Source organism: Geotrypetes seraphini, chromosome 4, assembly GCF_902459505.1.
Source record: "Geotrypetes seraphini chromosome 4, aGeoSer1.1, whole genome shotgun sequence".
NCBI classification, from domain to species: domain Eukaryota; kingdom Metazoa; phylum Chordata; class Amphibia; order Gymnophiona; family Dermophiidae; genus Geotrypetes; species Geotrypetes seraphini.
In genome coordinates this window covers 166,725,883-166,741,214 of record NC_047087.1, presented here as the reverse complement: position 1 = coordinate 166,741,214, position 15,332 = coordinate 166,725,883, and the positions used below count along the sequence as shown (strand labels likewise).

The following is a 15,332-nucleotide window of genomic DNA, read 5'->3' as shown; positions in this document are numbered from 1 at the left end:
ACTCACTCTGACCACACTCCTACACTTCCACAAACTTACATCCAAAACAGGGCTAATTTTCAAGCAAGAAAAATTTATTGAAATCTTTAGAAGTTCAAAAGAATCATTAACAAACAGGCAGAGTGCATAGACTGAAAGAAATACAGTTCATTATTTCCTCTACCATGGAATAAAAATAACTATTTTCTCTTATACTGGCAATATCCTTCTTCACTGAGGACTACATATTCCTCCTCCTTTCTCCCCTTCTTTGACCTTTGAGTCTCAGGCACAAGCTGCTAGTGCTACTTCTTTGAAACCAAGTCCAGCTCCTCATATCCTGGTTACTGGTTGCAGATGAGATGAAAGCTGTTTGTTTCCTAGATCTCTCTGTCCTCTAAAATCTCAAGGTTGACCACTAACTTCTCTTCTCACCTAAGACCTTCTCCTTTTAAAGGCCTCCTCCTGCCTCTGACTTGCTTTGCATCACATCACTGGATGACTTACAAAAGATTTGTCACATCTCTCTTGCACAAGCTACTCTGCACACACATGCATTTAAGCAATGAAACATTTTGTCTGATTGATTTTCCTTGATATTTAACTTCTGATGGCTATAAGGAATCATGGTTCTAAGTGGGAAGAATCTTACATGATGTATTGTGAACAACCATGAGAAAAAGCCGACGAACAGTAACTAAGTATATTTTATTTTTTAGTTTTTTAAAAATCTATCTAATCCCAACTAATAATATTTTTGCTATATGCCCTATTAGTATGTCACTTTATTTTTAATGAACTGTAAACCGAATCGAGTTCCTTCGGAAATGATCCAGTATATAAATTGAAGATTAGATCTTTGTTTTACTATGGAATGAATCAGCATTGTCTTCTGAGGTTACAGGTTGGTACCTGTACTGAGTGGGCATGGGGCCGGAAGCTTCCCAATGACAAACCTGAGAGGAATATCAGGAAGTTCTGCTTCACGCATAGAGTGGTTGACACCTGGAATGCTCTCCCAGAGGAGGTTATTGCGGAATCGTCCTAGGATTCAAAAGCAAACTAGATGCACATCTCCTTACGAGAGGCATAGAAGGATATGGGTGACTAAAAATTACTCCAGGTGTACACCTGGCAGGGCCTCCGCATATGCGGATCACCGGATTTGATGGACCGAAGGTCTGATCCGGAGATGGCGCTTCTTATGTTCTTATGAAATGTGGCAATTTTTAGCCCTTTAATATTAAGTTTGATTAATGAAAGTCTGAAGCAAAGTATCATGCCTTCAGATTGGAAAAAAGCTATTATTCGTCATACCTTAAAAAACCCAAAGATTAGCTCCGAAGATACATCAAATTATAGGCCCATAGCTAACATTCCCTATATAGCAAAATTAACAGAAAAGATAGTATATAATCAAATTTCAGAATTTGTAGAAATGACAAATATCCTTCATCCTAATCAAACAGGTTTCAGACAATACCACTCCACAGAACACTCCTTGATTGGTATGACTTCTTCCATACTATATCATCATGATCATCACTCGTCTGTCCTCTTGATCTCAATCGACCTTTCATCGGCTTTCGACACCATTGATCACGCTCTTTTACTTAATAGACTTCAATCTATTGGCATCTCTGATTAGGTACTTGCTTGGTTCCACTCCTACTTTGACAACCGCTTTTCTACAGTCAATTTCAATAATACCATTTCGGAAAGTTTCTCAGTTCCATATGGAATCCCACAAGGATCTATCCTTTCTCCACTTTTATTCAATATTTTTCTTGCCCCCCTCATGACCCTCTGTCAATCTATAGGTTTTACCGTATTCGCATATGCGGACGACATACAACTTTTACATTCCCTGGATCCCAACAGTTCTTATGAAATAGCTACTATTAATTCCAAACTCGACCAGATTCATCAGTGGCTGGTAATAAATAGACTTGCTCTAAATATTGATAAAACAAATGTTTTATTGTTCCCTTGGAAAGATACTTTTACTCTCATTAGCCCAATTACTATTAAAGGTATTCCTCTGAAACTTATTCATAAGATTAGGATTCTCGGAGTAATTTTTGATGAAAAACTAACCTATCATGAGCATATTAATCATGTTGTGAAATCTACTTTTTATAGTCTCCGCCAAATACGTTCAATGAAAAAATTTCTTTGTCCAAAATCCTTGAATATTCTGATACATTCCTTAGTGATTTCAAAGATTGACTATTGTAATGCCCTATTTAAAGGAATAGCACAAAAGGAAATTAAGCGCTTGCAGATTATTCAAAATACTTCGATTAAACTTATTGAAAACGCTAAGAAATTTGACCACATTACACCTTTGCTCGAGAAAGCACATTGGTTGCCAGTTTCATATCGAATAATGTATAAATTGAATTTGCTCACCTTTAAATCAATAATTTTTAAAACTCCGGCTTTTATTTATAAATTTTTAATTCCCTATAAAACTTCAAGAGCATTACGGTCAACTGATCAACATCTATTAGTTGTTCCATCATTAAAAGTTATAGGTACACGACGACATTCTATTTTTTCAGTTACGGCTCCTCTAGCCTGGAACGCCCTGCCAATTTATTTAAGAGAAGAAAGAATTTTAGATAAATTCAAGAGCAAACTTAAGGGATTTCTTTTTAAAGATGCTTTTAGTGATTAATTGATTTTTTATATTTTATATTGAATCTTTTATGCAGTCCATATCAAATTTCTGCACCTCTCCCTACTGTTTTTATCCTTAAATGTTTCTTTTATATTGAATTGTATTTCTTCCCATTACCTTACCTATTGTCATCACGTATGTTTATTGTTTTATTGTATATGTTTAGTCATGTTACGTGTTTTAGGCTATTTTTGACTTGTTTTAAGTTGTTCTAAATATGTATTTTTACCCTAACTCTGTAATTGATGATGTACATCGCCTAGAACCTGGTATAGGCGATTAATCAAATCTTTTAATAAACTTGGAAACTTGGATATTAATGACAAACCTTTCCACTCAGATAAACAGAAGTAGATATGTACCTAATGAGAACCAGTTTTGACAAGTTTTTGGAAGAAAAGTCCATAAGCCATTATTAGTCAGGTAAACTTGGGAAAGCCACTACTTATACCAATCAGAAGTTGCAACTCCAGGTACAAACTAACACACTGCAAATCACACAATGCACCCCTTCTAAAGTCACTACTTATCCCTAAAATTGAATAAGAACGAATTAAACTTATGAATTGGATGTGGCCATTGTCAGAGACAGGATTCTGAGTTTGATAGACGTTTGGTTTGACCTAGCATGGCATGTCTTATGATTAATACCAAATAAACAGCTGCTTAATATTTATGCTTGTTTAGCTATTTTCATCAAAGGGAGGAAAAGACGATTCAGTGACGATTCAACTAATGTTAATTTAAACAGAGGTCTTTGAGCACTGCACAAACAGCCATCTTTAACTTCAAAGCTAAGTTAAACCTTTATTTATAATTGAAATCACATTAAAAAATTGTGTTTAATACTGAGAAGAGGGAGGTTTTTGGAAAATAATGATAGCTCTATCAGTTGAAACAGGGTCAGAGCGATCTATAGCCCTGTTTCTATGAGCACAAAGTCTTTTCCTCGCTTTGATGAAAATTGCTAGTCAAGCATAAATATTAAACAGCTGCTTATTTTGATTTTTTATATAATTGTGGTTATGATTAATACCAACAGACAGTTTTACTTTTACTACTAAACACCATAACCTTGCGTTTATTTGATACATTGCCTCCTATGCGTGGCATCGATGTGGTTTACAATTCAAACAAAACAGGCAAAATATTTTTATATGTATTTGTGATGATGATTCTATTGTTCAACTACAAGAAATCCCCAACCACGTTTTCTCCTATATTTGCCAACTCAAAAAACCCCCCAACCCAATAAACATTTCTAAATAGAAATATGCACTATGGATCCAATTTTAAGCAGCCATGGCCTATGGCCACAGTGATCCAGTATACTCGATGCCGGGGCTGTATCTTGCCACTGACATTGGAACTTAGTTGGCCAAGCTGTTATTCAGCGGCCTAGCAGCCAAAGACAGACAAGCTTTTTATGCAGGTCTATCTGGCTGCATACCTTAGCAGGTGACCCACTGAATATTGGCAGTGACCAGCTATGTCATGTGACATAGCCAGTCATTGGACTAGCTAACAGGAGATAGCCGGCTTTCTTCTGCTGAATATCAGCGGATAGACGGCCAAACACTATTTGACCAGCCAGGAGCCATTCTTGGCCAGCCAAATAGCACTGAATTATCGACTGGTATGTCTCATCTATATGCTATAGGAAAGTGATAAATGTTCTTTCTTCCATAGCTTTCTAGATGTGATTACTTGTCTTAAGGCCACTTTGTCTTTCTTTCTATGCAGGCATTCCTACCTCTCCTGAAGAAAGCTGCTCAGGCAGTGCGTGAAGCAGAGATGAACTGGCATAAGGCTGTTTTGATAAATATTTCAAGTATAACATCATCCATTGAGAAAGTTCCTGAGACGTACTCTTTCTTCCCTGCACTTTCTTATCGTTGCAGCAAGGTAAAAATAATGCCACTTTGCCCCTAAAGAGATGAATCTTGACAAGACAGTAGATTGTCCTAAAATGGGATGGAAATAAAATGTTCTCCATTTTTGGTGGCTTAGTTATTCTTGTCTACAGTATTGTGTATGGTGAATACTAATATAAGGGATCTTCAAAAAGCTTCTACACTTTTATTTTTTTTTTTAACACTATTAAATATCTCAAAAGCAAATTGCATCACTACCTGCAAGGTGAGCTGTCTTGCCTGACTGACTAGTCACATGACATTCTACAACACACCATCTTACCACTTCTCCTGCCCCAACCATTTCCCGCAAAAATATAAGAGTGCAGAAACTTTTCAAAGAACCCTCGTACAATAGACAGTTGTTTCTATAGTATAGGAATATTTCAGAAACATGTTTCACATATTTTTGTGTACTTCAGGTAGTGTTAAGACTCTAGTTAGGCAAGCTAAGTGGAGTAGGTCCTACTCCTGTAAGAACAAAATGGCTGGTACCAAGATGAAACTCTAAATGTAATGGCAATTCAGGCTTGGGAGCAGCATAAATGAAGGTGTAGAAGCTGAGCAAGCAGAAATAGTTAAGCTCTGGAAAGCGGGATGTGGGAAGAGTGGATAGCATAGCTGGTTTTAGGAAAGGTTTGGACAAGTTCCTGGAGGAAACCATGTTTTTAAATATTTCCTCTTCAACAGCTAGCAAAATTTAACATTAAACACTTTCTTCCCTTTTTTCTTTTTTTTAAATTTTGTTTTTAATGATGTAATTATTGATACCCTCAAGCTCATGTCCATATTTGTAATTTGTCTTTTTAATGTTCACTCTTTCTCCCACCCATAATAATTATTTTAACCTTTCATTTTTTTTTTAAATTCTTTATTCATTTTATAATTTATATCAAGTGTACAGTAAATATCAAACAATTTAAGTACATCACTTGAAAATCTACAATATCATATAACCAAAAGATATAACCCCCACCCTCCTCCCAAATTCATATATAACAAAAAATATACCACATGAATATAATACCTTATATCATTCATATATATCTTATGCTAGCCCGCACATGCGCAGTAGGGAAACGTGTTCCATGATCCCCTTTCTGTCGGGATGTGGCCACACGACTGCGCATGTGCGCATAGTACGTCACTGTCAGAAGACGAACCGTCACAGAGCGAGTGAACGCTGAGTCCTGTGGCACATCCGGATTGTGAGCAGTCCTGTCCCTGTTAAACCGGCTGGCAATAACAAAGTCAGATGCCATGGGTTCTTCCCTTTTGCCAAATTACTAAAGGCTCTGCCGGTCTCGATCCTGAGGGGCGGTATCGAGACCGGAAGAGCCTATAGCGATTTAGCAAGAGGGAAAGCCCCCGTGATGTCTGGCTTCGTTATTGCCAGCCGGTTTAGTGGGACCGAGACAGGACCGAAGGCAGGGCTGCTCACAATCCAGATGCACCGCTGGCTCATCACTCCCCACAACTTCCAGCGGCCGCCAAACAATGCCTTCCTCCCTGATCCTCAAGGCCTGAACTGCAAGTTTGAAGGTAGGGCACGGACGGTTTGAGAATGAGGGAGAGAACAACGCAGCCAGACGGACCGCGGGAACGGAAAGGGGGGGGAGGAGGGTTTCGAGGGAGCTGGCTGGCCGCATAAATTATTTTCATTTCAAATCTGCCGCCGCGGCTCCTCTCTCATCTTCCAACGTAATATAAGTGCAGCTCATGAGAGGAGCTGCGGCGGTGGTGGCGGCTTTGAAAACGGCTCCCTTAGTTCTTCGCTGAATTTTTAAATTAAGTTTAAAACTGCCGCCGTGGCTCCTCTCACGATCCTGGCCTGTGTCAGAGAAGGCTTCCAACGCAGGCCGGATCGTGAGAGGAGCCGCGTAGGCATCTTTAAACTTAAAAAAAAATCCAGCAAAGAACTAAGGGAGCCGTTTTATCTCCATGCTACTACGAAGGAACAGGTGAGGGGGAGGGAAATGCTGATGCACAGGGAGCAGGCAGGCATGGCAGGCAAGCAGGGGGAGAGGGAAAGGGGCTGCTTTGGGGGTAGGGGTATGCTGGGGGCACACAGCAGTCATGGGCAGGGGATCACAGAACAGGCAGGCATGGCTCAACAAGGGGAGAGGGAAAGGGGCCTGTTTTGGGGTGAGGGGTTTGCTGGGCCAGACACCAATCATAGGGGGGAAACAGAAGGGGGCCACAGAGCAGGCAGGCATGGCACAAAAGAGGGCAGGGGCATTGGGAAACGGGGCTGCTTTGGGGGGAAGGGTGTTCTGGGGGCACACACCAATCATGCCGGGGAAGAGAAGGGGGCCACAGAGAGATAGGCAGACATGGCGCAATGGAGAAATACAGGCAGGCAGGGCGCAAGACAGAGACACAGACAGAAAGAATGACAGACAGACAGACAGCATCCAAGCACAGAGAGAGAAAGGAAAAAAAAACCAGTCGTCTACTCTAGCACCCGTTGCACAGGGGGAGAACGAAAGAGATGCTGATGGACAGGGGGAGCAGGCAAGGGGTGGTGATGGACAGCCAAGGAAAAAGAAAGGCAGAAAGAAAAAAAGCGGCTAAGGAGAGAGAGAAAGAAATAAAGACACACACACACACACACATATGTTCTAGCATCCGTTAATGTAACGGGCTTAAAGACTAGTTATTAATATTAATCTAAAAATCCCTCCCAACTCCCTTCCACATACATAATAAAATTGGGAAAAGTGTAAATTAATCATTATAATAATTTAATAATGGTCCCCACACATCCTTAAATTTATTATAGTAACCTCTTTGAACTGCCAACGCTCTTTCCATTTTATACACCTGACAACTGAATTCCACCAGAAACAATAATTCAATATTTTATAATCTTTCCAATTATATGTTATTTGTTGGATGGCAACTCCTGTCAATATCATCAAAAGCTTGTTATTATTAGCAGATATTTGACATTTAGCTCTCATAGACATGCCAAATAAGATTGTGCCATAAGACAATGCTACATGATTTTATAACAAGCAATTTATTAGATCCCAAATAAATTGCCAAAAAGTCTTAATGAATGGACAATAAAACAATAAATGATCTAAAGTACCAGCTTCGAGATGAGAATGCCAACATCTATTAGACTTAGAGCAATCCAATTTTTGTAAACGAACAGGGGTCCAGAGTGCTCTATGCAACAGGAAAAACCATGTTTGTCTCATAGATACAGACATTGTACATTTCATCCTCCAGGACCAAATACGTGTCCATTGAAATGCATTAATTTGATGCTTAATCTCAATGCTCCAAATATCTCTAAGTCCAGTCTTTGGCTTCTTATTTAAATAGCCAGATAATAATTTGTACCACTGTGTGACCTGGTGACCCAGAAAGTCTGCCTGAAAGCATAAGAAATCCAAGCTAAATTGACTATTAAGAGATTTCCATTCAGGGAACCCTGCCTGAATAGCTTGCTTCAGCTGCAACCTCTTATAACTTTGTTTTTTATCAAGACCAAATTTAAGTTGCAACTGTGAAAAATCCAGCAGTTTACCATTAAATATAGCGTCATTTAAGGTTCGTATGCCTGCTGTAATCCAATCCTTCCAGACAATCTTAAAACCGCCTATCTGGATCCTTGAGTTTAGCCATATACTTTGATATGTAGATTTTTGAATTGGAAGAGGACTTAAATTATTAATATATCTTAAAGTTTTCCATGTGTCCATTAATATTCTATTGTTTTTCCGTATTCTAGGCATTTTTTTTTTTTTTTTAAGTTCAAAGTGTTTTATTAATTTTTGGAAAACACAATACAAAGGAATAAAACAAACAGAAAAAATAATTGCAAAGTACATGGTCCAAGCACATAAAACATAATCGTTAAAGTTATGCTTCTAGTATGCAGTTATGCAAAATTTGTAGGAATAATACATGTTAGTTTAATAGTATGACATATAAGCATATCATCATTTCTCCAGAAATATATGTACGTAATAAAAAGAGAGTTAGTACAAATTTAAACAGTCGAACAGTAATGTTGTATGGGAGACCAAACAGATTTATATTTGCCAAGAGCATTCCTTTTTTCCGCTAACACTTGTTCATATTTACCATGGAGACATATAGTATTCCACCAAGCGTGGTATTCGACCTTATCTAGATTTTTCCAGCAAAACAATACATTTTGAATCGCAAGAGACAACATAATAGTCAGAAGGTGTCCTTTGTGTTTATCTATAGGCAAGGACAGACCATGAGACATTAAAATCAGAATTCTGATTGTTAATGGTTCAGAGATATCTAAAATAGTACAAATAGTATCCCATACCTTGTTCCAATAAATAGCCAGGTGTTTACAATTGAACAACAAATGTTCCAAGGATCCATCAACACTATCACATGACCAACAATTAGATGAAGATGAGGGGTCTATTTTGTGGGATAAGGAGGGAGTCCAAACAGCACGGTGCATCAAAAAGAAAATGGACTGTAGTACTGAAGCAGATCTAATGGATTTATGTATGGTTAACCAGACGGAGCACCAATCAATGGCGTCCGAGGGTAAGTTCAACACATGCTGCCACTTTATTTCGGAGGACAGAGGTTCATTAACTGGTGTCGATTTGATCATCTTATACCAAAATGAGGCTTTGCTGGTGAATATTGTAGGTTTTTCTAAATAAGAACTTAGGCTCGGTTTCCCCGCCAGAGACATCAGATCCGGAATAGCAGCGCGTAAGCAATGATTGAGCTGTATCCAAGAATAGAGCTGTGTTTTAGGGAGACCCCAAGTATCTGACAGCTCTTGAAAGGACATCCATCCCTTGGAATTTGTCAAATCCCCAACTGTCTCAATGCCCCTCTGCCGCCACAGGGGCCAAAGAAAAGAATCAGATTGGATCAAAAACCTCTGATTGTTCCAAATCGGCAGGAGAGCAGATTGTTCCCATCTGTGGGACATGGTGGATTCAAGGACCTGAAGGGCAGATTTATATGACAGAAGAATGTAATCATCTTTATCCTGACGAGACAGAGTGTGGCCAGGCAGGAATTTCATTCGGAACACGCCATACAAGGAATTTTCCATGTCAATCCATCTTGGCTTAACCATATGACTGTTATCAATGTGGCCATGAGTCCATTGTCGGATAATAAAGGCACTGTGGTATTTATAAAAATCAGGGAAATTCACCCCACCTTCTTCCTTTGTCAATTTCAATTTTTTGAGAGCAATACGAGGCTGCTTCTTATTCCATATAAATTGTGTGAGAATAGAGTCCAAGGTGTTGTAGAAGGAGCGAGGCAAAAAGAACGGCAGCATGTTCAATACGTAATTGATTTTTGGAACAATCATCATGCGCACCGACTCTAATCTGCCCCACCATGATAGTTTTAGCGGAGACCAGACTGATGTTGTGTGTCGAGCAATCATTAGTAAGTATTCAATATTGAGTTGAGTAGTTTCTTCTAATGAGGGTCCAAAAAAGACACCTAGGTATTTCATTTTTGTGGCAGACCATTGAACTCCAAACTTTTCCACCTCAGGCTTAACTTCTGGGCAGTTGAGAGGCATGACCAGTGTCTTGCTCATATTCAATTTATATCCGGAGATGTCTGAGTATTGCCGGATCGAAGTTAATAGATGTGGGAACGAAGCAGGAGAAATGTAGAGGAGTATGTCGTCAGCATACGCCGAGATTTTAGTCTGAGTGTCTCTTAGCTTGAACCCTACAATGGATTTATTGTCACGGATCGAAATTAGTAGGGGTTCCAATACCAGATCAAACAGCAAAGGGGATAACGGGCATCCTTGACGAGTGCCACGGGAAGGGTGGAATGTGGATGACAGCGTTCCATTTATATATGTTCTTGTAGATGGGAATGAGTAGAGTATTCTGATCTTCTTGATGAAATCTGCAGAGAATCCATACCAATCCAACACTTTAAATAAGAAACCCCATTCGACACGATCAAAGGCCTTCTCTGCATCTAGCCCCACCGCAATAAGGTCTTGGCGGCGGTCCTGAGATTGTGCAATGATGTGTGAAAAAATTCTTGAGTTGTCCGTGGCGAGCCTCCCATTAATAAAACCACTTTGATCCGAACTGATTAGTTTGGCTATAACACCTTGCAGCCTATTTGAAAGAAGTTTAGCATAAATCTTTGCGTCTACGTTTATGAGAGATAAAGGCCTGTAATTTGAAATAGAGCGAGGATTTTTTTCTGGTTTTGGGAGGACTATGATATGGGCTTCAGTAAATGATCCATGTATTTGACCCGATTCAATGACGGAAAGAAGAAAACGTAGATAGTAAGGGTTAAGCACATCCTGAAATTCTTTATAGAACTCCACAGTAAGCCCATCCGGCCCGGGAGCCTTATTAGATGCCATGGAATTTATCACCTGTGAAAGCTCTGTTAGATTCAAGGGTTCATCCAATTTGATATTATCATCTTGCGTTAATGTAGGATGAGAGAGGTCATCCAGGAATTGTGAGTCAGGCTCATTGTCGACCAGTTCAGAAGTGTATAACGTTTCATAAAAAGATTTGAAAGCTTGAGAGATGTCATTGTTAGTAGTTAAAATGTCTCCATTATCTAATTCAATAGCAGCAATATTCTTTTTTTCCGATCTTTTTTTAAGATAAGAGGCCAGCAAGTGACCACACTTGTTGTTGTCGGCAAAGTATGAGGCAGACTGATGAAACACCGAGTTTGCGGCTTCTTTACTGAGCGTGGAGTTATAGAGAAAACGAGCCTTCGCCAGTCCAATGAGAGTTGTGACATCCGTAGGATTACTTTGATGTTTTGATTCCAATTCCTTGATGTCAGTTTCCAACTGCAGAGAGGTTTCCCTTTGGATCTTCTTTGCATTTGCTGCAAGTGAGATAATAACTCCCCTAATATACGCCTTGAAGGCGTCCCAGCAGGTAATCCAGGAAGTATGTTCCGGTGAGTTAAAGATGAAGTATTCCTCAATAGCCTTGCGTACATTTAGTTTGAATTGATTATCTTGAAGTAAAGAGGAGTTAAAACGCCATTGGCGGTGAAGTGGTTTGTTAGAGTTACATTTGATTTGGATTGAGATGGCACCATGATCTGAAACTGATATGGGTAAAATTTCTGCAGAGGTGATTGAGTCGCATAATGACTTGTTGATTAAAAAGAAATCAATCCGAGAGTAGGACATGTGAGGATTGGAATAGAATGTGTAATCCCTTGCAGAGCCATGAGTGGATCTCCATATGTCTACTAGGTGGAGGTCTGAGATCATATGTTGAAGGGCAAACCACAATTTGGTTTTTTTATATCTATATTGGGAATTTCTATCAATATCCGGGTTCAAAACCATGTTAAAGTCACCTCCCAGTATCAGATGAGAATCAGGATCCTGCAAAACTGATGAGGCAATTCCATGGAAGAAATCAGGATTGTCCATATTTGGACCATACAAGTTAAACAAAGTGAACCTCTGCCCACCATATGTGATGGTAACCTTGACCCATCTTCCCTGTAAATCGTGTGAGGAAGATATGACAGTAAGATCTTGCAAGTTACGGATCAAAATCATAACTCCCCCCTTTTTCTCTATCGCAGGCGATGAGAAAACAGGCATAGCCCACGCTAAGCGTACCTTGTCAGATGCCGCTTTATCCAGATGAGTCTCTTGTAGCATAATGACGTCCGGTTTTAGTTGGTCCAGGTATAGTAGTATTTTTTTCAGTTTGATTGAGTTGTTCAGCCCTTTGGCATTTAAGGAAATACATTTAAGAGACATGAGAAATGACTATATGATTAACAAAAAATTTGATTTTGACCTGTGTTAAAGAGACAACAAGATGATACATTATGAATGAACTGCTGCGCAACCTTGAAGAAAAAAATTTGTTAGCATACTTTATGACCAGCAACTGTGAAGGACCATAATAACTAAAACATGACCTAAAGTCACACAATATAATTCCCATGTGCACTGTGAGAGTGAAAACAGCAGCTAGAAAGGCAAAGCACCCATATAAAGATACAGTAAAAAATCATACATTGAAAGCATGAATGTCAAAGCTGAGTAAAACATTTTTATAACTAGTAAAAGACTCATACATGCAACTGAACTTTAGTGTATTAATACAGACAGCAAGATAACATCACACAGACATGTTTGATGAAGCAGCCGAGCAGCCATAACAGTCAAACCTGATGAATAGGAGTGGGAGACTGCAATTCAATGAATGCGGCCAGATCCTCAGGATTAGTATAATCTTTTGTTTGATTATGGAGAGTAACTCTCATCCTGGCCGGATTCAGCATACCAAATTTAGCATTTAGCTGCTTCAGCTGGGGCCGGTATGAGAGCAGTTTTTTTCTGCGTGCTGCAGTGGATTTACTCAGATCTGGCAGAAATAATATGGTGTCACCCTCATGTTTCACAGGGGCTCTAATCTTGGCACGCTGCATGACATCCAGGACATGCTGATAACGAAGGAGCTTAAGGACCACCGGTCGGGGGTAGCGATCATTTGGGTTCTTTGAGGAGGGCACTCTATGGGCCCTTTCAATTTCAAACTCACGTGTAAAAGTAAGGTCTAATATTTTAGGGATCCAATCCTCCAGATATTTGATTAGGTCATGGTCGTGAGCCCCTTCCTTGAGCCCAAGGAGACGGATGTTACAGCGCCGAGATCTATTATTGCTATCTTCCATCTCAGATTCTAAAAGAGCAATTTTTCTGGTCTGAGCTCTCAGCTCAGCCATGTGCAGAGTGGTGGCATCCATCTTAGTTTCCAGAGAGAGAACTCTTGTCTGTAGCTGAGAAAAGTCAGATGTTAAGGTTGTTAGCTTCTCATTTATTTCTTCAGTAGCCGATTTGGTATCAGACACAAGATTTTTCAACTCGCGAAGCTCAGCGAGTATTTCAGCGTTACTTCCGGTTTCGGGACCAGGACCCGGCAACGGTGTTTTTGAGGGCGACGGGGGATCAGGTTTGTGGCGTTTGTTTACCTTTTTGTCCGCCATTCAAGCCCCGAAAATTAGCGATTTCGGTAGATAAGTGTTTAATCTTGCCTGCTCGGTTTTAGTTTTGCGATTTCACTCGCTGTAGCTGTGCTGCTAATCTCGATTCTGCAGTTGGGTGCAGGAGCTTCACAGTCAAGCTGCCATTACACGTGGGCTCAACAGCGCCCCCCCCGTATTCTAGGCATTTTAATACCGAGAAGATGACGAAGCCTAATGGGAAACATGAGTTACCATTCCAACCATAACCAATCTGGTAGCTTTTCCATGAGTTCTGGGAGGACCCAATACATACCCTGGCGCATAATATAAGATTGATGGTACCTATAAAAATTTGGAAAATTTACCCCACCCAATTGGCTTTTGTAAGGTCACTAAGGCAATTCTTGCACTTTTACCCAACCAAATAAATTTAGTCAGAATACTATTCAACTTTTTGTAAAAAGACCCCTGAAAAAAAACTGGTATCATACCCATTTGGTAACAAACAACAGGCAATATTATCATCTTAACAGTTTGGACTCTTCCCCACCAAGACAGATACAACGGATTCCATTGTTCACATAACTCTGTTACTTTTTGTAATAAAGCTTTTTCATTCACTTTCATTGTCTCTTCAATTGTATTTTTTATCCAAATTCCTAAATATTTTATTCCTTCCTCCTTCCAAATAAAAGGAAATGAATCAAATAAACCTTTTGTACAATGTACATTTAAAGGGAGAACTTCTGACTTAGTCCAATTTATTTTATATCCTGAAAATTTCCCAAATTTCTGAATTAAATCAAGCAAACATGGAATGGTTGACTCAGGATTCTTCAAATGAAGCAGTATATCATCTGCATAAGCAGATACTTTATACTCCTTTCCAGAACGTGGAATACCTTGTATCTCCTTTACCTGCTGAATAGCTAATAACAAGGGTTCAAGTACTATATCAAACAACAAAGGAGACAAAGGATACCCTTGTCTAATGCCCCTTTCCAACTTGAAAGAATCTGAAAAATTATTATCAATATGTAATCTAGCAACAGGAGAGCTATACAACGCTTGAATCATTTGTATAAATCCTGAACCCATACCAAACCATTCCATAGCCTGATACATAAAAGCCCATTCTACCCGATCAAAAGCCTTCTCTGCATTCAAAGACACAGAGAATGCCTGATCATTTAGGTCCTTTGTTAAATATAACATATGGAAGGCCAATCTAGTATTATTGGAAGAGTGCCTTTGAGCAACAAAACCCGTTTGATGCATACCAATTATATAAGGAAGAGCCTTTGCTAAACGTAATAACAATAGTTTAGCTAATAATTTCCCGTCCACATTAATTAAAGAAATAGGTCTGTAATTTGAAACCAATGTAGGATCTTTATTTGGCTTTGGTAAAACAATAGTTAATGATTCTGCCATTGTACCTGTAACACAACCTTTATTTAGTTGAATCAGATACAAATTTAATAAATGAGGTAATAGGGTAATTTGAAATGACTTATAGAACTCTACAGTATATCCATCACCACCTGGAGCGGTCCCAACTCTAAGAGATTTCAATGCTATTTGTAATTCTTTTAGTGATGTGGGCTCTTCTAAACTTCTTTTTATATGATCAGGAACCTTTGGACCCTCAATTAAATTTAAAAATTCAAAGTCATCCTTTTCCCTATCTAAATAAGGCTCAGAAGAATAAAGGGCTTTATAGAAATTTAAAAATTGTTTTAAAATAGAACCAATTTGTGAATGTGTAACTCCTTTTT

The 15,332-nt window shown here is 39.1% G+C and overlaps 1 protein-coding gene across 3 annotated transcripts in view; it reads left to right on the top strand.

Annotated features, from left to right (window-relative positions):
* LOC117359675 (C-factor-like) overlaps positions 1–15,332 on the top strand; it is a 94,866-nt gene that overhangs the window by 58,381 nt on the left and 21,153 nt on the right. For all 3 annotated transcript variants that reach the window (XM_033942892.1, XM_033942891.1, XM_033942890.1), the window contains one exon: positions 4,406–4,567. In XM_033942892.1, coding sequence (XP_033798783.1) covers positions 4,406–4,567 — 162 coding nt within the window. The remainder of the gene's footprint in view (positions 1–4,405; positions 4,568–15,332) is intronic.